The sequence below is a fragment of the Sorex fumeus genome, unplaced genomic scaffold (assembly GCF_029834395.1).
Source record: "Sorex fumeus unplaced genomic scaffold, SorFum_2.1 ptg000122l, whole genome shotgun sequence".
NCBI classification, from domain to species: Eukaryota; Metazoa; Chordata; class Mammalia; order Eulipotyphla; family Soricidae; genus Sorex; species Sorex fumeus.
The window spans coordinates 7,834,814-7,859,547 of record NW_026606179.1 but is presented as its reverse complement, the minus strand read 5'-3'; the positions used below and the strand labels follow the sequence as shown (position 1 = coordinate 7,859,547).

The 24,734-nt window shown below is 43.9% G+C and overlaps 1 protein-coding gene across 1 annotated transcript; it reads left to right on the top strand.

The window, feature by feature from the left end:
* Positions 1-1,028: 1,028 nt before the first annotated feature.
* LOC130044465 (small integral membrane protein 17-like) lies at positions 1,029-2,257 on the top strand. The gene is made up of 3 exons (XM_056137200.1): positions 1,029-1,185; positions 1,468-1,559; positions 2,120-2,257. Exons 1-3 carry the CDS (start codon positions 1,029-1,031, stop codon positions 2,255-2,257), a joined length of 387 nt encoding a protein of 128 aa, XP_055993175.1.
* Positions 2,258-24,734: the final 22,477 nt, after the last annotated feature.

Sequence of the window (24,734 nt, the reverse complement as noted above, 5' to 3'; positions counted from 1 at the left end):
GGCAATCTGTTTCTGAACAGGGTGCATAGGGAAACAAGTAAAGTAAAGTAAAGTAAAGTAAAGGCCCTCCTGTTGTTCATCGATTTGCTCGAGCGGGCCCAGTAACGTCTCCACTGGAGATTTTGTTGTTACTGTGTTTGGCATATCGAATACATCACGGGTGGCTTGCCAGGCTCTGCCGTGTGGGCGAGATACTCTCGGCAGCTTCTCGGCCTTTTGGCTAAGATCAAGTGTAGTATAGGGAAACAAGGCACCCAGAAATACTTTCATTTTCCTCCTCCTCTTTTGTGTTTTTGGGTTTTGGGTCACACGTGGTGGCACTCAGGAACCACCACCAGTGTGAGGTAATGTGATGGGAATCAACTGGGACTTGCAGACCAGACTCAGACCTTTGAGTTCCTCCCTGGCCTATTAATATTGTGTGCATGTGTGTTTGCCTATGTATATGAATACATTTTAGGTCCATGTGTATGTTTGTATGTGTGTGTGCATATCTGTGTCTGTTTTCATGTGTACATGTGTGTATTTATGTTTGCCCCTATATTAGCATGTGTGTATGTCTGCATATTTCCATTTGTGTGTATGTCTGTGTTAGCACGTGTGTACTTGCATGTATGGGTGTCTGTACTTGTGCATATGTGTATTTGTGTGTCTCTTAGCATATGTGTGTATTTTCATGCACACGTGTCTCTGCATGCGTGCACTTGTGTATGTGTTTATATGTGTGTCCTTTAGCATAGGTATATATTTATGTGTATGTGTGTCTGTTTGCATGTATGCATTTGTGTGAATGTCTCTGTATTAATACATGAGTATTTGCACGTATGTGTTTTTTGTGTATTTGCATGTGCAAACATGTGTGTGCTTGCACAGGTCTGACTAAACTCCCTGTTTCTTCCTTCCTGTTCCTTGTCCCTCTGCTGTGCTGGTGTCTTGTGGGATCTCAGGTTGGGCCACAGGACTGGAGAGTGACTGATACAGTGCGTATCCCCTTCAGGCTCTGAAGGGCCCAGACAGGTCGGACAGAAATGCAGAGCCTCAGGCCTGAACACTTCCAGGGACTGCTGGAACCGGAGAGGATCCAGACGCTGCTGCCTCAGGAGAGCAAGGCCTGGGGGAAGCGCGGCAACTTTGTCCATAACTGGGTGGCTGTGAAAGTGGGCGTCAGTGCCAGTGAGGACAGAGGTGAGGGCACAGCAGTGAGAACAGGGCAGGACCTGGGGGCCAAAACTTGGGGGCAGATACAGGGTGGGCAAAGCTGGGGAGGGCAGATCAGAGGGTTAGAGCTGGAGGGAGGGAGGTTCATGTGCTGAGCCCCAGGTCAGAGTCTGGGGGACAGCTATCATGGAGGCCTGCCTGGAAGAAGCTGTGTTACCTGTGTGACTGGGGGCAGGTGAACCAGGTGAAGGAAGGTGGGACCCAGAGGCTTGTCCTCCAGTCCCACTCACTCTCCTTTCCCTCTGGCAGAGTCTCCTGAGGAAGTGGATTTCTCCCAGGAGTGTAGCCCCATGGATGAGGACGAGGAAGAGCAGGAGGAGGAGGAGCTAGAGGAGCATCAGGTGAGTTGGACCCTTTTCTCCAGTGACCCCTGCAGCTCTTGGTGGGTTGTCATTTAATGTTTGGGGAGCCTGAAGTTTTCCTGTTACACAAAGGCCTTTTGGGGGCTGGTAGCCCCCCGGGTGCTCAAGGGGCAAGTCAGTGTCCCCACATGTGCCTTTGGAACTTTCATCCCTGTATCATGGGCCGGGGTTCTGCCCTTTGAGGTATGTCCTGGTGAGGGCCCAGGCATACAACTGTGCCCGTCAACTGACCATGGAGCCATGGCTAAGCCTGTGTCACTTCTTTCAGGCCTGTGTGACCACCATGGGGACAGTCACACAGTGGCACAATTGCCTGCTGACAATTTTTCTGAGAAAGCACACTGTCTTTAAGTGCTGTCCAGCTGGACACCATGACCCTTCATACCTTTCTTCCTGCCTGGTCACTCTCCCTGAGGCTCTGACACCCACAGATTCCAACCCTTGTGTTCATGAACTCCCAGCCCCATGTTCTCCTGTGTCCTGCAGGGGACAGGGGTGGCACCCTGTTTCTAACCTCTATCCATCCCCTTCTGTTTCAGGGCTTTGTGGAGTGGCCAAGAGCAGTACATCACATGCCCATCTTGCTGGCCATTTGCATGCTTTTCCTCTTCCTGGTTCTGACAGGAATGCCCATGATGCTGATGCTCAAACTGTCCAGTCACCATTGGTGGATCTAGGATCGTGCTGGAGAGTGGCCACTGCACCAAACACTCCTTCTGAGATGATTATTTTAAAATTTACTTTTCTGACATGAGGTGTTACATTGCTATATCTTACTGAACTGAAGACATTGTGAGTTGCAAGATGTGTGGTATATCTGTACCACTGAGGAAAAATGTTACTTAATGGTCAGATGCCACCAAGTGGCAGATCCATGATGACTTTAGAGAAGGTAACCTGAGCACTGGCATCTGTCAGTTGTCTTCTTGTTGGAGGATTTTTGGATTCTCAGGTTGTGGCACACCATGTTGTCAGAGGCAGAAATTTGCTCCTTGATATTATTACACAGGGTCCTAACGTCTGTCTTCCTGTGAGGGATTGGCTTCATTTTTGTTAAGTTTTGGCTTCATGGCTCACATGGCTCAGTATGCGCAGAAGAAAAGACTTTACCCACCTGGGTGCTTCTGACTGGTCTTTGCACCCTGAGTTTTGTCCATGCCTAGACATTTGGGAAGAGTCTGCCTGAATCAAGCCAGCTCAGGAGTCAGTCACATACATTCATTCCCTTGGCAAGATGTTAATTCTTCTACCTCATGAGTTTTTGTGATTGATAGTTTTCTTTGTTTCCTAGAACTCACTCTCCTGTGATGTTCCAATTGCTAAAGTTTAATGACATTGCACTATTTTACCAGTTAGCAAAGCTCATTATTTGGGCCCATGGTCTATAAAAGTGTATGTGAAAATGTGTGAGTGTGTGTAGGTGTGAGTGTGAGATTTGGGGGGGGGTTGGGAGAGGGTGTGAGTGTGTGATTCTGTGTGCATGAGATTGTATGCATGAGAATGTGAGAGGGTGTGTGAGTAACTGATGTGTATATGTATATGAGTGGATATGAGGTATGTGAACTGTGTGTGAGCATGAAGAGGTGTGTGTGTGTATGTGTGTGTGTGTGAGGGTGCCTGTGAGTGTGTGTGAGTGTGTTGAGGAAGAAATAAGGGGCTGTAGAAATAGAGGATGTATGAAAATGGGTGTGAGGAAGGACTAAGGAGAAAGGGGAGAAGAAAATCAAAGGACAGATTCCAGGTCTGCAGCCCAGGTTCTAGACTGGACTGCCCCCCTGTGCCTGCGGCCCATGCTGTGGGCAGAGATCTGGGCAAGGGCACGTTGGTGGCGCTGACTGCACTGGTCCTGCTGCTGGCCCGCCTGCCACTCTGGGCGCTGCTGACATGAGTAACATGCGGCCACAGGCCCTGGCGCACATGCTCACAGCCGGGTGAAGCTGTACGTGGGCATCACGTTGGGCAGCACTGAAGCCATCCTGCTGGCCACCATGGCGCTGGACCTCTGCCTGGCCGTACCCCAACCCCTGTACTGTGCCGTGCTTGTGCCGCCTGTGCTGGCTGCACCTGTCCTTCTGCTCATGTGGCTACCCGGTGAGCACTTTCTCCATCAGCTGCCTGCCATGCCCAGGACGCTCTTCAATTGCGCGCCTGGGCACACCCATTCTTGGCTGCCACTCGTCCTTGCCCCTATGGTTCATCCTGCCTGCCATGCTGCCCACGTGCAGGGATGCCAAGGCACTGCCCACCTGCAGCTTGCACCTGCTCTTATGACTCACCATGCCCCGCCCAGGTGCCAAAAGCTGATGGCCATTTTCTTTCCTTCTTTTTAAAAAAATTTTTATTAGTGAGATGCCATGAGGTACAGTTGAAGGCTTACAAATTTTGTGCTTGGGTTTCAATTATACAATGATCAAATACCCATCCCTCCACCAGTGCCCATTTCCCAACACCACGGATCCCAGTATCCCTCCCACCCCCCATCCCCCCCATCCTACCCTACTTCTGTGGCAGGGCATTTCCCTCTGTTCTCTCTCTCATTTTGGGTGTGGTGGTTTGAAAAAGAAAGTGGCCATTTTCAGTTGGTGGTTATGCCCCTGCTGCACTTGCTCACCTACAGCCTTTGGAACTGCGAGTCTCCACCTGCTGCTATGGCCAGGCCGGCCTGCTCTGATGTGGCTCCTCTGTGTGCAGCCATGGTCCTGCGTCCTTTCCCGCCCTGTCTATGTGCCAGTCGTGGCGGTGCAAACTCTAAGGCATCTGCACCAGGGGGAACTTCTCTTCATTTCATCTGAGGGCAGCAGAGGCAGGGCCACCGGGAAGGCCTGGCCTTGCATACAGCAGACCTGGGTTCCCCCCACCCCCTGCCTCTACCCTCACCATACAAGGTCCCACCGTGGAGGTGCGGCTCCAAAAACAAATCAAATACTGTGATCAGTGCACTACACGTGAGCCATGACCAGTGCAGAGATTCAAAAGGGAGCCAGTGCTTCACTGTTAGTGTAGCTCACAGAGCTGAGCAACCAGGTTTGAAGTGATGTTTCCCAGCTGGCCAGAGCCACTCCTTCCTGGCTCTGTGGAGTGAGAGTGAAGTGGTTCTGCAGAGCACTTGCTTCCAAGTAGAGGGAGGCACCACACACGCACAGCAAGTGCTCTGCCGCTGAGCCCTGCCAGGAAGCTCCTGTGTGTGGTCACTAGCTGCAGCGTCACCTCCTGAGGCTGACAGTACCGTGTGGTTCCCCTAAAGAGGAAACACCCAGACACAGACACAATAGGGACCAAGGACATGTGTTTCAGTGTGCAGGGGCCACGTCACATTTCAGTCATACAATGATCGAGTACCCATCCCTCCACCAGTGTCCATTCTCTACCACCAATGCTCCCAGTAGCCTTGACACCCACCTCCACAAACCCCCCCACTGCCTCTGTGGCAGGCGTATTTCCTTTTACTCTCTCTCTCTCTCCTTTTGGGTATTGTGGTTTGCTATACAGGCATTAAGTGGCCATCATGTTTGGTTTGTAGTTTACCTTCAGCATGCATCTCCCATCCCAAGCGAGACCTCCAAGTGTCATTTACTTGGTGGTACCTTCTCTATCCCAGCTGCCTTTCCCCCCAGCATGTGAGGCTGGATTCCAAGCGTGGAGCAATATTTCTAGTAGAGATCATCTCTATTATCCTTGGGTGTTTGTCTACCATTCTGTTACTTTATTTTACACCATTGAGTGCAGTACTTCTATGACTGTCCCTCTCTTTCTGACTCATTTCACCTAGCATGATACTCTCCATGTTGATCCACTTACATGCAAATTTCATGACTTCATCTTTTCTAATATCTGCATAGTATTCCACTATGTAGATGTACCAAAGTCTCTTTAACCAGTCATCTGTTCTCGGGCACTTGGGTTTTTTTCCAGATTCTGGCTATGGTTAACAGTGCTGCAATGAACATACAAGTGCAGATGTCATTTCTACTATGCTTTCTTGCCTCTCTGGGATATAATCCCTGGAGTGGTATTGGTGGGTCAAATGGGACCTCTATTTCTAATTTTTTGAGAAATTTCTATACTTTTTTCTAAAAGGGCTGAACCAGTCAGCATTCCCACCAGCAGCAAAGGAGAGTCCCTTTCTCCCCACATCTACGCCAACACCAGTTACTTTTGTTCTTTTGGACATGTGCCAGTCTCTGTGGTGTGGAATGATATCTCATTGTTGTTTTGATCTGCATCTCCGTGATAACTAATGATGAAGAGAATTTTTTCAGGTGCTTTTGGCCATTCAGATTTCTTCCTTGAGAAAAGTTTCTGTTCATTTCATTGCCCCAATTTCTGATGGGATTTGATGTTTTCTTCTTGTAGAGTTCAACCAGTGCCTTGTATATCTATGATATTAACCCCTTATCAGATAGATCTTGGGTAAATATCCTTTCCCATTCTGTAGGCCGTCTTTTTATGTTGGTCACTGTTTCTTTTGAGGTACAGAGCTTCTTAGTTTAAGATAGTCCCATTTGTTTATCTCTGTTTCCACTTCTAGGTCAGTGGTGTGTCATCTTTGAAGATAGCTTTAGTTTCAATGTCGTGGAGGGTTTTGCCGACCTTTTCTTCAGTGTACTGGTGGATTCTGGTCTGATGTTGAGGTCTTTAATCTATTTTCATCTGACTTTTGTGCATGGTGGTAGATAGAGTTATGAGCCCATTTTTTTGCATGTAGCTGTCCAGTTTTTCCAGCACCATTTGTTAAAGAGGATTTTCTTGCCCCACTTCACCTTTCTTACTCCCTTATCAAAGATTAGATGATCGTATATTTGAGGTTTTTTGTAAGGATAATCAACCCTGTTCCATTGGTCTGCAGCTCTGCCTTTGTTCCAATACCATGCTGTTTTAATAATTACCACTTTGTAGTAGAGTTTGAGGTTGGGGAAGGTGATGCCTCCTATCTTCTTTTTTCCCCTCCCATCTTCTTTTTTCCAAGAATCTCTTTAGATCTTCTTGGTTTGTTGTTGCATATTAATTTCAGAAGTGTTTGACCCATTTCTTGAAGAATTTCATAGGAATTGCAATGAATCTGTATAGTGCTTTGGGGGGTATTGCTATTTTGACAATGTTAATTCTCCCAATCCATGAGCATGAGGTTTTTCCATTTCATTGTGTCCTCTTTTATTTCATGAAGTATCATTTTGTAGGTTTATTTTTGCAAACACCCTACCACTGCACTATCGCTCCTGCTCCTGTAGTTTTCTTTGTACAGGTCTTTGACCTCCTTAGTTAAGCTGTTCCTGCGGTACTTGATTTTCTGAGGCACAATTGTGAACAGGATTGCTTTGTTCATGTCACTTTCTTATCTCTCATTATTTGCATATAGGAAAGTCATGGACTTTTGGGTATTGATTTTATAGCCTGCGACTTCACTATACAAGTTTATTGTTTCCAGGAGTTTCTTAGTAGAGGCATTAGGGTTCTATAAATATAGTATCATATCATCTGCAAATAGTGAGAGGTTGATTTCTTCCTTTCCTATCTGGATGCCCTTAATATGTTTTTCTTGCCTAACCTCTATTGCAAGTACTTGCAGTAGTATACTGAACAAAAATTGTGAGAGTGGATATCCTTGTCTTGTCCCTGATATTAGAGGAAGGCTCTTAGTTTCTCCCCATTGAGGGTAATGCTTACCATAGACTTGACTATACTGAAGAAATTTCATTCAATACCCATTTTGGTGAGAGTTTTCATCATAAACAGGTGCTGGATCTTGTCAAAGGCTTTCTCTGCATCTATTGATATGATAATATGGTTTTAATCTTTTCTCTTGTTGATATGATGGATTATGTTGATTGATTTTTGAATGTTAAACCATCCTTGCATCCCCGGGATGAATCCCACTTGATCTTTTTGATGATTTGTTGAATTCTACTCGCTAATATTTCATTGAGGATCTTCACATCCGTGTTCATCAGTGAAATTGGCCTGTAATTTTATTTTTTTGGTGGTGTCTCTGTTTGTTTTTGGTATTAGGGAAATATGTGCCTCATAGAAACTGTTTGGGAGAGTTTCTGTTTCTTCAATTTCCTGGAAAAAACTTAAGAAGAACTGGCAATAGATCCTCTTTAAATGTTTGGAAGCATTCTCTAGTGAATCCATCTGGACCAGTGCTTTTGTTTTGGTGAAGACTTTTGATTACAGTTTCAATTTTCTTGATAGTAAAGGTTGTTGCGTGAATATTCTTTCAGTCAGAGGCACGGAGTTAGAACACGTGAGTGGAATGTAGAGAGCACGGAGGGTCAAGGCTCGTTCTGCTCGAGAAGAAGACCAACTTCCAGAGGTCTCTTTTTTTAAATTTTTTTTTTATTTAGTGAAACACCATGAGGTACAGTTGTAGTTTTACAATTTTTTTGTGCTTGGTTTGATTATACAATGATCAGATACCCATCCCTCCACCAGTGCCCATTTTCCATCACCATGGATAATATCCCCCCATCCCCATCCCCCCATCCCCCCCTGCCTCTGTGGCAGGGCAATCCCCTGTGTTCTCTCTCTCCTTTTGGGTGTTGTGGTCTGCAAAAGAGGCATTGAGTGGCAAACATGTTCAGTCCATAGTCCACTTTCGACATGCATCTCCCCTCCTGGGAGGATCCTCCAAACACCCTTTATTTAGTGTTCCCTTCTCTATCTGAACTGCCCTTTCCTCTAGAATGCCCGACTGGCCACTAAGCTATGGAGTAATCCTCCTGGTGCTGATCTCAGCTATTCTTGGGTATTAATCTCATATTTTGTTACTTTATGTCCCCCAGATGAGTGCAATCTTTCTATGTCTATCCCTCTCTTTCTGACTCATTTCGCTTAGCATGATACTTTCCATGTTGTACCACTTGTATGTAAATTTCATGACTTCATCTTTTCTAACAGCTACATAGTACTACATTGTGTAGATGTACCAAAGTTTCTTTAACCAGTCATCTGTTCTTGGGCATTCAGGTTTCTTCCAGTTTCTGGCTATTGTAAAGAGTGCTGCAATGAACAAGTGCAGATGTCACTTCGACTATACATTTTTTCCTCTCTGGGATATATGCCCAGGAGTGGTATTGCTGGGTCAAATGGGAGCTCAATTTCTAATTTTTTGAGAATCGTCCATACTGTTTTCCAGAAGGGCTGAACCAGTCGACATTCCCACCAACAGTGAAGGAGTGTCCCTTTCTCGCCACATCCGCGCCAGCATTGGTTGCTTTTGTTCTTTTGAATGTGGGCCAGTCTCTGAGGTGTGAGATGGTATCTCATTGTGGTTTTGATCTGCATCTCCCTGATGATTAATGATGTAGAGCATTTTCTCATGTGCTTTTTTGCCATTCGGATTTCTTCTTTGAGAAAGTTTCTGTTCATTTCATTGCCCCATTTTTGGATGGGGTTGGATGTTTTCTTCTTGTGGAGTTTAACCAGTATTTTGTATATCCTGGATATCAACCCCTTGTCAGATGTGTATTCGGCGAATATCCTTTCCCATTCTGTAGACTGTCTTTGTATTTTGGTCACTGTTTCTTTGGAGGTGCAGAAGCTTCTTAGTTTAAGATAGTCCCATTTATCTATCTCTGTTTTCACTTGCTCAGACAGTGGCGTGGCATCTTTGAAGATACCATTAGTTTCAATGTCATGGAGGGTTTTGCCAACTTTGTCTTCAGTGTACCTTATGGTTTCTGGTCTGATGTTGAGGTCTTTAATCCATTTTGATCTTACTTTTGTACATGGTGTTAGGCAGAGTTCTGAGCCCATTTTTTTGCATGTAGCCGTCCAGTGATGCCAGCACAATTTGTTAAAGAGGCTTTCCTTGCTCCACTACACATTACTTGCACCTTTATCAAAGATTAGATAATCATATGATTGAGGAGAGATGTCAGTGTATTCAACCCTGTTCCATTGGTCTGCAGTTCTGCCTTTGTTCCAGTACCATGCTGTTTTAATTATTACTGCTTTGTAGTACAGTTTGAAGATCGGGAGGTTGATTCCTCCCATTTTCTTTTTCCCAAGAATTGCTTTAGCTATTCGTGGGGACTTATTGTTCCATATAAATTTCAGGAGTGTTTGCTCAATTTCTTTAAAGAATGTCATGGGTATCCTTATAGGGATTGCATTGAATTTATACAATGCTTTCGGTAGTATTGCCATTTTGACAATGTTAAGTCTCCCGACCCATGAGCAGGGGATATCTTTCCATTTCCTCATGTCCTCTTTTATTTCCTGAAGTAGCGTTTTGTAGTTTTCTTTGTACAGGTTCTTTACTTCCTTAGTTAAGCTGATTCCTAAGTACTTGATTTTCTGGGGCACAATTGTGAACGGGATTTTTTTTCATGTTGCTTTCTTCTCTCTCATTGTTTGCATATAGGAAAGCCATGGACTTTTGGGTATTGATTTTATAGCCTGCACCTTTACTATACGAGTCTATTGTTTCTAGGAGTTTTTTGGTGGAGGTTATTGGGTTCTCTAAGTATAGTATCATATCATCTGCGAATAGTGAGAGCTTGATTTCTTCCTTTCCTACCTGAATGCCCTTAATATCTTTTTCTTGCCTAATCGCTATTGCAAGTACTTCCAGAACTATACTGAACAGCAGTGGAGAGAGTGGGCATCCTTGTCTCGTCCCTGATCTTAGAGGGAAGGCTCTCAGTTTTTCCCCATTGAGGATGATGCTTGCTGTAGGCTTGTGGTAGATGGCTTTAATTATGTTGAGGAAGGTCCCCTCTATACCCATTTTGGCTAGGGTTTTCATCATAAAGGGGTGCTGGATCTTGTCAAATGCTTTCTCTGCATCTATTGATATAATCATATGCTTTTTAACATTTCTTTTGTTGATATGATGGATTATGTTGATTGATTTCCGAATGTTGAACCATCCTTGCATCCCTGGGATGAATCCTACTTGGTCATGGTGTATGATCTTTTTGATGAGTAGTTGGATTCTATTTGCTAGTAGTTTGTTGAGGATCTTTGCATCTGTGTTCATCAGGGATATCGGTCTGTAATTCTCTTTCTTTGTGGTATCTCTGTCTGCTTTTGGTATCAGTGTGATATTTGCTTCGTGGAAACTGTTCGGAAGTGTTTTTGATATTTCAATTTCGTGGAAAAGCTTAAAGAGGATTGGGAGTAAGTCCAGAGGTCTCTTTTATTCTATTTTTTATCAGTTACATCCTAATGATTTCATCACGGAGAAAGACTTAATAGCGAGAGTACAAACAGTTATAAGATGAGCATTCATCAAAGGAACATCAGGGAATACATCAGCCTGCAATTCCTGTCAATGCTATGTTGACAAAGCTATGTTGTTATGATTAAAAATGTCAGAGGAAGATATGGAGCTGTACACATAGCCTCTACAGATTACGTCCCCCACATTCTTGTGGTTGGTTACACATAGGGCAAAGAGAAGACTCACACTGGTTCTTGAAGGTCAATCCAGATTAAGGATGTGTAAGAAAGGGGGAAACTCTTGCCTTGTACTGCAAAGATAATATATAACTAGGCAGGTGTATGAGAGCATGCTGTACTTATCCAGGTCATCGGACTCACAAGTTTTTAGCTTGCCCACTTAGTGGGAAGTGGGACCTCTGTTCTGCTCCCTGCTTGCAGGGCAGCGTCCAGAGATTCATCCTAATGTCTTGGCTTAGCACCAACATCTCCCCTTTTTTGTTTAGGGCAAATTTTACCCATCATAGCAAATTGGGCCGCCTGTTTATGCTGGCTTCTAGTTTTGTACTGCTTAAATTCCAATAAAATACCAAACATACAGTGGTCAGTACAAGTAGCAGAACACCCATTCCTACAGATCCACTCATCAATCCCATGATGTTAGTTACAGGGTTGAGGGAACTTAGGCCATCAGAAATTCCTTGCTATATTTCTGGAGGTCCCAAATTAGGAAGATGCTCTTTAAAGATATCGTGTATTTTACTTTGCAAGTCCAGAATCTTAGCTTTATTTTTGTGTATTGAAAGATGTTTTTTAACCTTATCCCAAGGAAATTCAGTTTCATTATATGATACAGGGGTTACACAAAATGAAGTAGTATTCCAATCATATTTTAAAGACATTTGGTGACAGAGACTAGCTAACTGGTCTCCAAAGTAACAATTTGTGGAACATCAGCCAATTCAGCCTGCAATTCAGAGTCAATTTGTCTTTGAGCAGTTCATAATTTTTCGGAATTCTCGTGCCACTTCTGGATGAATTCTGCTGTCTGTGTTCCTTGCTTCAGGGCCACACTGGTCATGGTTGCCGTCACCATCACTGTGGTGATTGCCATAATATCAGCGATGAGTAGACCCAGGAATCTCTTGGTCCATCGGGAGAGATGTACGATCAGTTATCAAAGACGCCTGCGGTTGGATTCTCCTCCCATGGTCGAGGAAGAGTCACTGGCATCCAGACATCTACTCGGGCTCTGAGAAAATACAAACTCTCTCCTTCTAGGAGTCTCATAGAAGGATTAGTACAAGTATGCATGGAACAATTTCTGCAGGGAATATCTCCTTCATGCCTATACCAATTAATTTTTTCTTTCAAGATCACATAAGGAAGAGACACACAAGCTAAGACAGGGCGGGTTAAATTTCTGTTGAAATACATCACATCAATAGTGCCATTCTTACTTTGGTTGCTCTGCTAAGATGAAAGCTCTTATAGAGAGGAGCCAATTCTCCAAAAATGAATTTGTTTTGCAGATCATGGTTGGAACAGTGCCGGAGGGACAAATCCTTTATTTTTCCAATACATGGTGTCATATGATACAGCTTTCATATATTGATCATCTTTGATTGCCATATCAAACTTCTTTTTATCCCTCTTTTGTCCATCTGAATAGCATAACTTTTAGGGCTCCAATACAGAATTCGAACAGAATAATTAACATAAATACTAGCAACTGATCCCCTACAATTTTTCCAAGAAACCCAATGGTACAAATCTTCCATGGCCTCCTGTTTACACAGAGGTATGGCTGGGAGAGATTTGCAGCCAATCCAATAGCTTTAAAGTCTGAAGTTGAGAACATTAACAGCCTACATTTTCTAGGCTCAGTAAAAAAGAAATACGATGTCAGCCAGACCTGTTTTGTCGATTTCAGGCAATGGTCCCCTGCTCCAATGTAAATGGGCATTCCTTCAATTTCTGTCTCATATTCAGGAAAATTTTTTTCTTCTTCCTCAGGTTTTAGGGGCCCGCGATTGTCATACGGCCTGGGCACTCAAGAGGTTTCATTATTATAAATAGGTATCACTTCATCCTGCCAGGACACACCCCTCAGTAAAGAGGGGGTTAGGAATGTAAGCACAGTATGCCAAGTTAATTGTCGATAAACTTTCCTGTATTGTTGATCAGTTTGAGCCTTTTTGACTTGCACCAAAATTTTTCCTTATCTGTGTAAAAACAAAGCCTTTTTCTCATTGTATGATATTCATGGAGAGTCATTCATGAGTTACAGGATCCTTATATTGTGTCACTCTGTAATTCTCAGAGGGACTTTCCCTCAAATCAGGGGGATTTCTATCCTTTTCTTGAAATTTGTGACTGTCCTAATGTAATTCAGTGGCTGTTTGAGTTTCAATAAAATTTAAAAAATCAAATTTTAAAAATGTACCACTATTACATATTCCCCCTTTTTTGTTTAGTGAGCGTATCTTTCAGTATTCTGTTGATACATTCTATGAATAGTTGACTGGTGCTGTTGTATGGAATACCTGTAACACGATTAATATTATAGGTCTTAAAAATGAAGATAATTTTATAAGGTATAAGTTGGAATGCCAAGAGACTGTTGACACCAATTAATATCCCCTAATAATTTTTGAAAGTTAGTTAACATCTTTAGATTATCTCTCCTGATTTGTATCTTTTGTATAATAATTTTAGTTTACCAAACACTTTGTCCTAAGTATTCCCAAGGAGGCATTTTCTGGACTTTTTCAGTAGCTATTTGTAAGCCCCAGTATACAACTCAAATAGCTATATATGCAGTTTAAGTTTGTAATTTTTAAATAATCCTTAAAAATCACATAATATAGAGAAAGGGAACAAAATTTTAGGTTATCTATAATTATCATAGTATCACTTATATCACTTGTCATCCCGTTGCTCATTGATTTGCTCGAGCAGGCGCCAGTAACGTCTCTGTTCGTCCCTGTTGTGTGCTAGTGTAGTCCAATGGCATCTGCTTACTCCAGGAACATGAAGAGCATCAAACCATTCATCCCAGGTCTTGACAAAGAAGTCCAACCATCTCATACGTGGGTGTCCAGGTGTTCTTTTGATGTCCCGTGGAATCCAGTCGGTAACGACTCTAGTCCAGTGGTCATCTCCAAATCACATTATGTAACTGGCCCATCTGATTTTTGACACGTTAGCAAATGAAGCAGCATCCCTGATCCTTGATCATCAATGGAAGTCAGAACTCCGATGGAGGCCAGAACTCAATTCTCTCACTTGAGTGAAGCATGATACTCCAAGCATAGTTCTTTTGATTCCTCTTTGGGAGACCCAAATAGCGTTCTCATCCTGTTTTCATAGAGCCCATGTCTCTGAGGCATATGTTAGTGCAGGAAGAATGGTGGAGTCGAAAAGATGTGCCCAGAGTCAGAGGTTCTTTGTTCTCTTTACAACTTCTTCAACGCTCTTGAAGGTGTTCCATGCTGCTCTCTTCCTCCTGCACAGTTCTGGCAGTCTGCCAAGTCGTTCATCATGTTGAATTCTCAACCCAGGTACACATAACCAAGTTCATTGAGGTTTATCGACAGCTCAAGATGCCACTCTGTCTAACGTTCATCAATTTAAAGAAGGCCTTTGATTCTGTTGAGACTGAAGTGGTCATCGAAGCCCTAGCGAAACAGGGCATTCAAACTCAGTACATCAAGGATCCTCTGCGAGCTGTATTATGGATTCACCACCAGGATCTCACCATTCTACAAGGAAGTGATCATTAATGTAAAGAGAGGGTTTTTGCAGGGTGATACCATTTCATCGAAACTCTTCAGTGCCACCCTCAAGAATGTCATGCGATGATTGGAATGGAAAGGAATGGGAGTGAAGATAGACGGTTAGCAACTACACCACCTCTGCTTCACCGATGACACAGTTCTAATAACACCAAACATTAGCCAAGCGGCTCAAATGCTGGCCGACTTTGACAGTGAGTGTGGAAAGGTCAGACTGCAGATGAAACTCACAAAGACAATATTGATGAGAAACAAATTAGTTCCTGAAGCTCCATTTTCTCTCAATGAAATGAACATCTCCGAATTTATCATAGTATGAAGGTCAAATATTCCTTCCAGTTTTCTGTTTTATTTCCTATTTTCTTTCATAATTTTTGAGACAAAGCTCTACTGCCAAAATACTTTATTTTTTAAAAATTTTTATTAGTGAAACACCATGAGGTACAGTTGTAGACTTACAAATTTTTGTGCTTGGGTTTCAGTTATTCAATGACTGAGTACCCATCCCTCCACCAGTGCCCATTCTCCACCACCACTGATCCCAGTATTCCTCCCACCCTCCAGCCCTCATTCTACCCTGCCAACTTTAAATTCCTTTTTATCACAAATACATATTTTGATTTTTGGATAGACTCAATTCAAAAAGGTATTAAAAACTTTTTGGAACTTAGGTATTAACTTCTTAACTTCAAGACTGTAATCAGTATAATACTGTGACACGTCTCCAATCCCAGCTGAAGCAAGCTCACTTGGGCGGGCGGCGGGGCGGAGGGGTGGTAGAGGGGGAGAGGAGGGGCATCTGCCTCTGTTCAACTGCAAAATCACTAAAGTCAAAAGGGAAATTTCAGCAAAAAAGACTGATGTTTTAAATTTTTGCCAATGTTTATGAAAACATGAGAAAGCTTTGTTTTAATGGCTTCTGTACCTCTGTTTTTTGTAAAAGGCCTAAATTTTCATTCAGATTTGCAGAGGCTTGTAAGATAAAACCTTGCATTCTCTGAACTCTTATTTCACTTTAGTTTTAGGCTCTAATTCTGCAGCTCTTTTCTAGATGATACAGATTTTGAAGCTCAAAAGAATTTCAACTTTTAATAACCATTAATGTTTTTCAATAAGAAATTTTAGATTGAGAATTTCAGTTTCTCTGTAGACTCAACATTCTGATGAAAAATCTTTGTTTAAACTTGGTCTAAAAATCTCCAAAAACATAGGTTTTTTAAAAAAATTTTTATTAGTGAGATACCATGAGGTGCAGTTATAGCCTTACAAATTTTTGTGCTTGGGTTTTAATTATACAACAATCAAATACCCATCCCTCCACCAGTGCCCATTTCCCACCACCACGAATTCCAGTATCTCTCCCACCCCCCTCATCCCCCCCATCCCACCCTGCCTCTGTGGCAGGACATTCCATTTTGTTCTCTCTCTCTCCTTTTGGGTGTTATGATTTGCACCTGAGTACTCAAGAACAGATGACTGGTTAAAGAAACTTGGAGCGATAGCACAGGGCTGGAGCGATAGCACAGCGGTAGGGCGTTCGCCTTACACGCGGCCAACATGGCCGACCCGAGTTCGATTCCTCCGCCCCTCTCGGAGAGCCCAGCAAGCTACCGAGAGTATTCGATATGTCAGACACAGTAACAACAAAGTCTCCAATGGAGACGTTACTGGGCCCGCTCGAGCAAATCGATGATCAACGGGAGGACCTTTACCTTTACCTTTACCTTACACAATGGAGTACTACTAACTGTTAGAAAAGACGAAGTCATGAAATTTACATAGGTTTTTTTTTTAATTGTTGGGTTGCGTAACACTCTAACCTCTTGTAATGATGATACTTGCCCAGGTCTAAGAATTTGTATTTCTAATTTCAACCTGGCTCTAACATTTGAGTATTCCACACAGACAGACAGAAAGACAACAGACTGACTACAAACACCACATGTGCATGTGCATACACATACAGTTAATTGATCCATCTGACACTTCAATGATGGCAGGGAGAAAACTGATGGACTGAGAAAGGAAGGGGTAGTCCCCAGGGCAAAATTTAGCCCTGTCAGCCGATTGGGAACTGTTGTCCCTTCATTTCTCAGCCTGACCAGCCTGTTTCCTGCTTGTTAAAAATGGGTCAATAAAGTGCTTTTGATAATATAAAGCCAGCAAAATAAATTGTGACAATTTTTTGGTAAACTTAAGGTTGTCAGATGTTACCATTTTTTACTTTAAAATTTCTTAAAGGAATGGTGTCCCTTTCTTGGGGTGTCCCGGGGGCAATGGGGAGGTTTCCCACACTCCCCGACCAGTGACCCTCCAGTACATCCGCCTAGGTCTCACTGGAAAAGCAAGTCTTTCTGACTTTTGACCAGACTCATGCTGAGGAATCAGAGCAGTGATAATTACACCATACTCGTACCATTCGTTTGCAGGAATCAAGTCATCTCCTTGATGCGCACAACACAATTCTTTTTCTACTTTTTTCCACAGTCTCAAAGTGAACTGTTTTCTACTCCTGGGCTCAAGCCAATAACAATGCTTATGTATCCTCTTAAGGAGGTGCCACATGACTTGTTCCCTCAAAGGCAGACCAGCTGCTATTGTTAGAGAGTTCAGGATGTCAATATACGTATCCTGCTGCAATGTTGAATTGCCCATGTTTTCATGACTCTGGCTTCTGGGAATCCCTGCAGTCCAAACATAATTTTTTATCCCTCCCAGTTCCTCCCATAAACCGGGTTCTTACCTTCAGGCCTGCAATTGGGCACCATATGCATGAATATTCTCTCAGTCGGAGGCATGGAGTTAGAACATACAAGAGGAATGTACAGAGCATGGAGGGTCAAGCTCCTTCTGGCCCAAGGCGAAGACCAACTGCCAGAGGCCTCCATTTATTACATTTTTTATCAGTAACATCCTAATGACAGAGAAACATCCTAATCACAGAAAAAGACTCATTAATGAGAGTACAAACAATTATAGGATGAGCATTCGTCAAAGGAACATCAGGGAATACATTCTCCTGTCAATGCTATGTTGACAAAGCTATGTTGTTATGATTAAAAATGTCAGAGGAAGATATGGAGCTGGACACATAGCCTCTACAGATTACGTCAACCACATTCTTGTGGTTGGTTACACATAGGACAAAGAGAAGACTCACACTGATTCTTGAAGGTCAATCTAGATTAAGGATGTGTAACAGAGGGGGAAACTGCTGCCTTGTACTGCCAAGATAATGTATGAGAGCATGCTGTACTTCTCCAGGTCATTGGACTCACAAGTTTTAGCTTGCCCACTTAGAGAGAAGCGGGGACTCGGTTTTGCTTCCTGCTTGCAAGGCAGTGTCCAGAGGGTCATCCTAATGTCCTTGCTTAGCACCAACAATATATCTGTTCAGGTATTCTAAATCTTCTTGGTTCAGTCTTGGGAAATTATAGGAATCCAGGAATTTATCCATTTCTTCTAGGTTCTCTTGTTTTTTGGCATACAGACTTTCAAAGTAGTATCTGGTCATCTTTTGAATTTCTTCGGTTTCTGTTGTGATGGCCCCCTTTTCATTTCTGATTCAGTTTATTAGGGTTCTCTCTCTGTGTGTGTGTGTGTGTGTGTGTGTGTGTGTGTGTCCTTGATCTCAGGGATGCTTGAGATTTTTTTCTCCTGATGGTTCCCTTCACCTATATCGCCTCATGGAGTAAGGCTCATCCCTGAGAAGGAACTCTAGGCCCCACTGCAGACTCCACACCAGCTGTCTGCCTCGAGCAGACAGTTACCCCGCTGCAGTGTAGACTTCACAGACTTATTTTCATTCTTTGCGAGTGATATTGCTTTCCTTGGTTGTTTTAGCTCCCTAGTCAGGAAATCTTTCTCCAGACTTGATAGCTTTCTATGGCTCATTTTTATTAAAAATGCTGGAATATTGAATAACTAAAACTCTGCTATGAATGATTTTATAAATCATGGTGCCTTAATTTTTAAAAAAGGGTCCTTTTTTAAACCCGGAAGGGAGCATCACATGGCACATGCCATAACCATGCTGCCGGACACTGCGCCAGGCTTCTTCATTCAGGGTGCCCTGGAGTGGGACAGGTGAGACCCCTCCCTGCCTCAAGCGACCCAGCCCTGGCAGCTGAAAACCTCCAGAACTCAACCGCCTCCATGCTCACAACTGCTCTCCACCTGCTTGGGCTGAGCCTCACCCACGAGTGAACCTATTCCTGGATTGAGCAACAACTAATACCTTACACCACATTTGATAGGGTTTAAAGTAAGTGGCAACCAGTATTAGAGGAACAATTTTTTTTGCAGATATATATTGAACCTAGTGTGCTTACATATAAGCACAGTAGGCTCAACCTTTAGCAACATGTTAGTGATCTCTTATAGAAGAGCTTAATGTTCGCTAGGTGAAATAGAACAATCTTCACACTCTTTCCTGTAAGAAAATTTTTTGTAGAATTTTCAGCGTTTTTTTCGTAACAAACAATATCAAAATTAATTATTTTGGTTATTCTTTGGGGCAGGGGTTGGGGTTCAGGATAGAAACATTCAAAATACGGTGGTGGGAAGGTGTAGTGGTGGTGGGGTTGGTGTTCAAATATTAAATGTAATCAAATATTGTGAACTACTTTATAAAATAAAAATAATAAAATAGGGACTGGAGCGATAGCACAGCAGGTAGGGCATTTGCCTTTCATGTGGCTGACCCGGGTTTGATTCTCAGCATCCCATATGGTCCCTGAGCACTGCCAGGAGTAATTCCTGAGTGCAGAGCCAGGAGTAATCCCTGAGCATTGCCGGTAAATGTAATGTAAATAATAATAAATAAATAAATGTAAGTAATCCCTGAGCATTGACCCCAAAAAGCAAAAATATAAATAAATAAATCACTGTCACTGTCACTGTCCTCCCGTTGTTCATCGATTTGCTCGAACAGGCCCAGTAACAAACAAATAAATAACTAATAAAATTGCATTTTTGAAAAAATGATAATAAAAAATGTTTTCTTACAGTTAAGGCCGTGTGTTTACAGTGGTGCCAATTTTCATCATCTGGTCATCTTCAGCTCTCTGCCCTCATCACTGACAAAATGCCCAGGACCCTCCACCCACACCCTTGCATTGGACCCCCAGTTTTGGCTCTTTGCTTCTCTTCCAGAACCTCTTCCAGTTTCCTTCCTTCTCTTCTAGTTTGTTATCAGCTGATAATACCTGTGGCCTTGATTTGATTCCCTGACCACCATGGGTGAATGAGACTGTCCCCTTCTTGTGCTTTTCCCTCGGCTCATTCTGCTCAGCACGATGCACTCCAGCTCCATGAATTCAGGGAACTGCAGGATTATATTTCCTCACAACTGAAGACTCTTCTTTTCCCTCCCTCCCTCTCTCCCTCCTTCCCTCCCTCCCTCCCTCCTTCTTTCTTCCCTTCCTTCCTTCCTTCCTTCCTTCTTTCCTTCCTTCCTTCTTCCCTTCCTTCCTCCCTCCCTTCCTTCCTTCCTTCCTTCCTTCCTTCCTTCCTTCCTTCTTTCCATCCATCCTTCCTGGCACCTGGCAGTGCTCAGCAGCTACTCCTGGCTCTACACTTCTGGTGGTGTTTGGGGTACCATATGGGATGCCAAAGATTGAACTCAGGTCAGCCATGTGCAAGGCCAGAACCCTGTCCACTGTATAACTGCTGTGGTCCCAAACTGCATATGTACCACAGCTCCTTCATCCCAACTTCTGTCTTATTGTCTAAGCACCCAGCAGATGTGGCAAACATGCATTCTTTCAGAGCAGTGTTTTTGCATTTGAGGGTGGATAGATGCCAAGAGGTGACATCTCTGGGTCACATGAATGCTCTGATCTTGGTGTTTTGAGATATCTCCAAGGTGTTTCCAGGGAGGTTCTCCTCTCCCACCTCCCTGCCAACACTGGGTATTGTGAGTATTTTCTTTTTTAGGTTGCCACATTCAGAGATATTCATGGATTGCTCTTGACTCTGCACTCAGAAATTACTCCTGGCAGTGCTCAGGAGACCATATGGAATGCTGAGGATTGAACATGGGTCTGCTATGTGCAAGGTGACTGCCCTATCTGCTGCATTATTGCTCTGCCCCCCAAATTTTCGTTCGTTTGGGGCTACATCTGGGATTCTCATGGCTTACTCCTGGCTTTGTGTTCAGGAATCACTCCTATTGGGGTTTGGGGAACCATTTAGGGTACTGGGAATCGAACCTGGGTCAGCCACATACAAAGCAAAAACCCTAATTGCTGTCCTATCACTCTGGTTTTACTGTAAAGTACTGTAATGTTCTGTAGTAAACATCCAACCGGGTCCCCCAGGCTAAATCCCAGGGGTTCAAGAGACAGGCTGTCCTGTGGCATCAGGGGACAGAAGAGTTTCCTGGTGGCATGGTCTCTTCAGTCCAAATGTCACCTCTTAGTCTCTCTCAGACTCTTGCCCTCCTGCCATTGGTTTTGAGGTTCAGAGAGGATCATCCCCACACTTCACAACTTCAGACCTTTTGCTTTGTCTGATATGAAGAGCTAAGGTCTCAGACATCATGGATGCACCAGGCAGCCAGCTGGGGGTCGTTCCCTAGGAGAGATCTCCAGAATTGTAGCACCTACATTTTGCTCTCCATTTGACAATGCACTGTGCCTGGGCTGCCTGTTCTGAGGAATGAAGCACAATGAAATGTGTGTGATAAGTCTGGGGAGTGGGGGGAAGTTTGCATGATCTATATGAATTTCTGAATTTTCGTAGGAATATCTGTTCTTTCTTCCAATTCATGTAAACTTGGTTCAGGGGCTGAAAATGCTGCTCTTCTGGACTCTGTATTTAGTCTGAGAAAGGAATTAATTCATTATGAATAAAACTGAGATGAGGAATCCCCTGATTCCTTAGTACTGCTGTACCTGATGCTAACAGAGCTCTCATTGTTTCTCCTTTGATGAGCCCTTTCCCTTAAACTAGTGTTGACTGATGTTTTTCTTTTTCTTTTATTCTTTATTTTCTTTTATTTTTTGTTTTTGGACACAACCGAGCACAGGACTTACTCCTGTCTCTGCATTCAGGGATCGCTCCTGGTGGGGCTAGGATGACTCTGTGGAGTGCCAGGATTGAACACGGGTAAGCTGTGTGCAAGGCAAACATCTTACTTGCTGTATTATCTCTCTGGCCCACTTCATCAAATCTATTTGTAGATTAAACTGTTATCAAAGGCTTGGCATTCAGTTCCATGAATAACTGTGATCCTCAGAAGAGAACCAAGTGCTCCCTGAACACACCCAGAGCTGGCCCTACCGTCCTGTTTTACCAGGGCATGATGGGAGCACAGGCCTGTGTCCAGCCCTCCTGTGTGAGGATGGATGGATGTCCTGTCTGTTCTCCATCTGTCTCTCAGGTATCAGCTCATCTTCATGTAAGGGACACACGTGTTTCTCAGGCTAGATGATGGTGCCCTCTGCATGGACATACCCCTTGCCCGAAGCTGAGCAAATCTTACTCAGGAGAACAACCTGGGGGCTGGGCTATGGTGCAGGATCTGGGTTTCTACCTCGGGGGCCCTGATTACTGCCAGGTTAGCCCTGGAGACCCCCGAACACGCAAGGATAGTGCTTCTGGTCTTCAGCATTGAAGAGCTAAGCAGCTGGACCTCAACTTCATCTACACATGTAAGGGCCTGCGTTGCATGAAGTGATATCAGTCAATTGAGGCTCAGAGTCAAGACACACGAGAGAAATGTAGAAGGACGGAGGGCCAAGGCTTGCTCAGGCTTGAGGCCAAGAGCAGCTACGAGAGGCATCCTTTTATTCCATTTTTATCAGTTACATAGTAATGACTTCAGTACAGAGAAATAATCACTAATGAGAGTACAAGAAGTTATAGGATAAGCATTCGTTAAAAGAACATCAGGGTATACATTGTCAAAGCTATGTTGTCAAAGCTATGTTGTCATGATTAAAACGTCAGAGGAAGATATGGAGCTAGACAGGTAGGTTCTACAGATTACGTCCCCCATATTCTTGTGGTTGGTTGCACAAAAAACAAAGAGAAGTCTCATGCTGATACTTAAAGGTCAAACCAGATTAAGGATGTGTAAGAGGGGGAAATGCTGCTTTGTACTGTTGTACTGCCAAGATAATGTATGAGCAGGTGGCGTATGAGAGCATGCTGTACTTTTACAGATCATCCAGACTCACAAGCTTCAGCTTGCCCACTTAGTTAAAAGTGGGGTCCCGTTTCTGCTTCCTGCTTGCAGGGCAGCATCCAAGGACTCATCCTTAATGATCTGGCTTAACACCAACATACATACACGTGTGCACATTCACAAACACATACCCATGTGTGCTCACATGCACATTATGCACACATGCATATATCATGCACATGCACACATATGTTCATATACATACACATATGCCTGTAGGTATACATGCATGTGCATACACATTTGTGCATAGATGCATGCATATACACACATGCACACATTGGTCCTTCCTCTCCTGCTTGGAAAAGTTTTTACTAACCCCATTTACTACAGGCACCAGCCCCTGTCCTAGAAATTGCTTTATTCATTTGGGAGTTCTCGGGTAGTTCTGTATGTATATGCACATGTGCATGTGTGCACATGTGTATGCATGTGTGTATGCATGATGGGAGCTGATGTCCCAGGGCGGAATAAGAACAGGAGAATGGTGGGAGCTGATGTCCCAGGGCAGGCTGGGTGAAGGAAATGCAGCACCTGATCCAGCAATCCTGGAGAGAAAAGAAAGTCTGGCCTAGGAAGTAACATGTCCTCCAGGACCTGTGGAGTGTTTCTGACTAGATTGCATGAAGGTTGTATGAGATGCTTCCAGAAACTTCCAGAACTCAGGCACCAATTCTCCTGCTTAGCTGCTAGGTCCAAACCTAACTACACCTGGACTTCCCCATACTCTGACCCTCACCTCCTTCTGCTTCCCCTTGCCCCACACCTATTTTTGGATGGTTCTGCTGCACTGGATTGGTGAAAGCTCAGGGGTGGTTTGTTCCTTCCCTGAATCCCAGTGGTGAAGCTAGAAGCTGTAGCTCAGCTCCCTGGGGAGGGGGGAGACTGGGATTCGCTCTGCCTTAAGACCTGCTGGCCGAGAGCTGCTTGGAGGACTCTGCCCAGATTACTCCTTTCCTATACAGTCTCAGGGGCTTTCTCGTCCTTGGACTTCTAAATCAGTCGCCCTAGGAAGGAAGAAGAGGGGTTGTGTGTGCCCCCAGGTCCATCGGACAGAGGTGACCAGGTGAGAGGTTGAGGGATCCTCTGTTTGGAGAGGTGGGTGGGAAAGGGACAATTGAGAGCAGAGGGACAATGGGTACAGGGCTCAGGGATCACCCAAATGTGTGTCCAAGAATCCAGTCTGCAGCCCACTGTGCTGCTCTCCACACAACTTTTGTGCCAGAGAGATTGGGGCTCCATCATGTGGGATTTCTCCTTTGAATCTTTCTGTTTGGCTTTTTTTGGGGGAGGGCCACACCTGGTAGTGCTCAGAGATCATTCCTGGATCTGTGCTTGGGGCTCATTTCTGGTTTTGTGCTCAGGGTCACTTCTGGCAGGTCTCAGGGACCCTATGCAGTGTCAGGTATTGAACCAGATCAGCTTATTGCAACGCCCTGCCATATACTATCTCTCAGGCTGCTGGAATTTATTGGAATTTATTGGCTCTTACACGAGAGGAGCAAAAACACCTCTTGGAGTGTAAGGTGCTAGCTGTGAGTTCTCGCTGACTGAAATGCCATAAGGAGGCATATGACAGAAAGGGAACCTGGGTCTGTATTTCTTTGCTTTTTTATTTTTGGTTGTATGTCTAATATTGTTCTTAAAGAATTTTAATGCCATTTTATTGAGGTACAGAGCTTTATGATATGGTCAATTGTGCTTTTCATCATCCCAACACCATACCCATCACTGCTTCCCTACACCAGGGTCCATGGGTCCCTCGGTCGCCCCTCACACATAAACTTAGATGTGGAGACACAGTCTTGGCTGTAGATGACTGACCAGGCACTCCCTCTCTATGTTCCCTTACGTCCACCTCTGAGACAGATCTCACTTTTCTGGCACTGTGGAGATCGCACACCTACAAACAGATGAATAAAGGTAAACTCCTGAATTTCCACAAAACTGTAAATTAGTGATAAGTTGATATATCTTTTTCCAAAAACTTTATATCTTTTA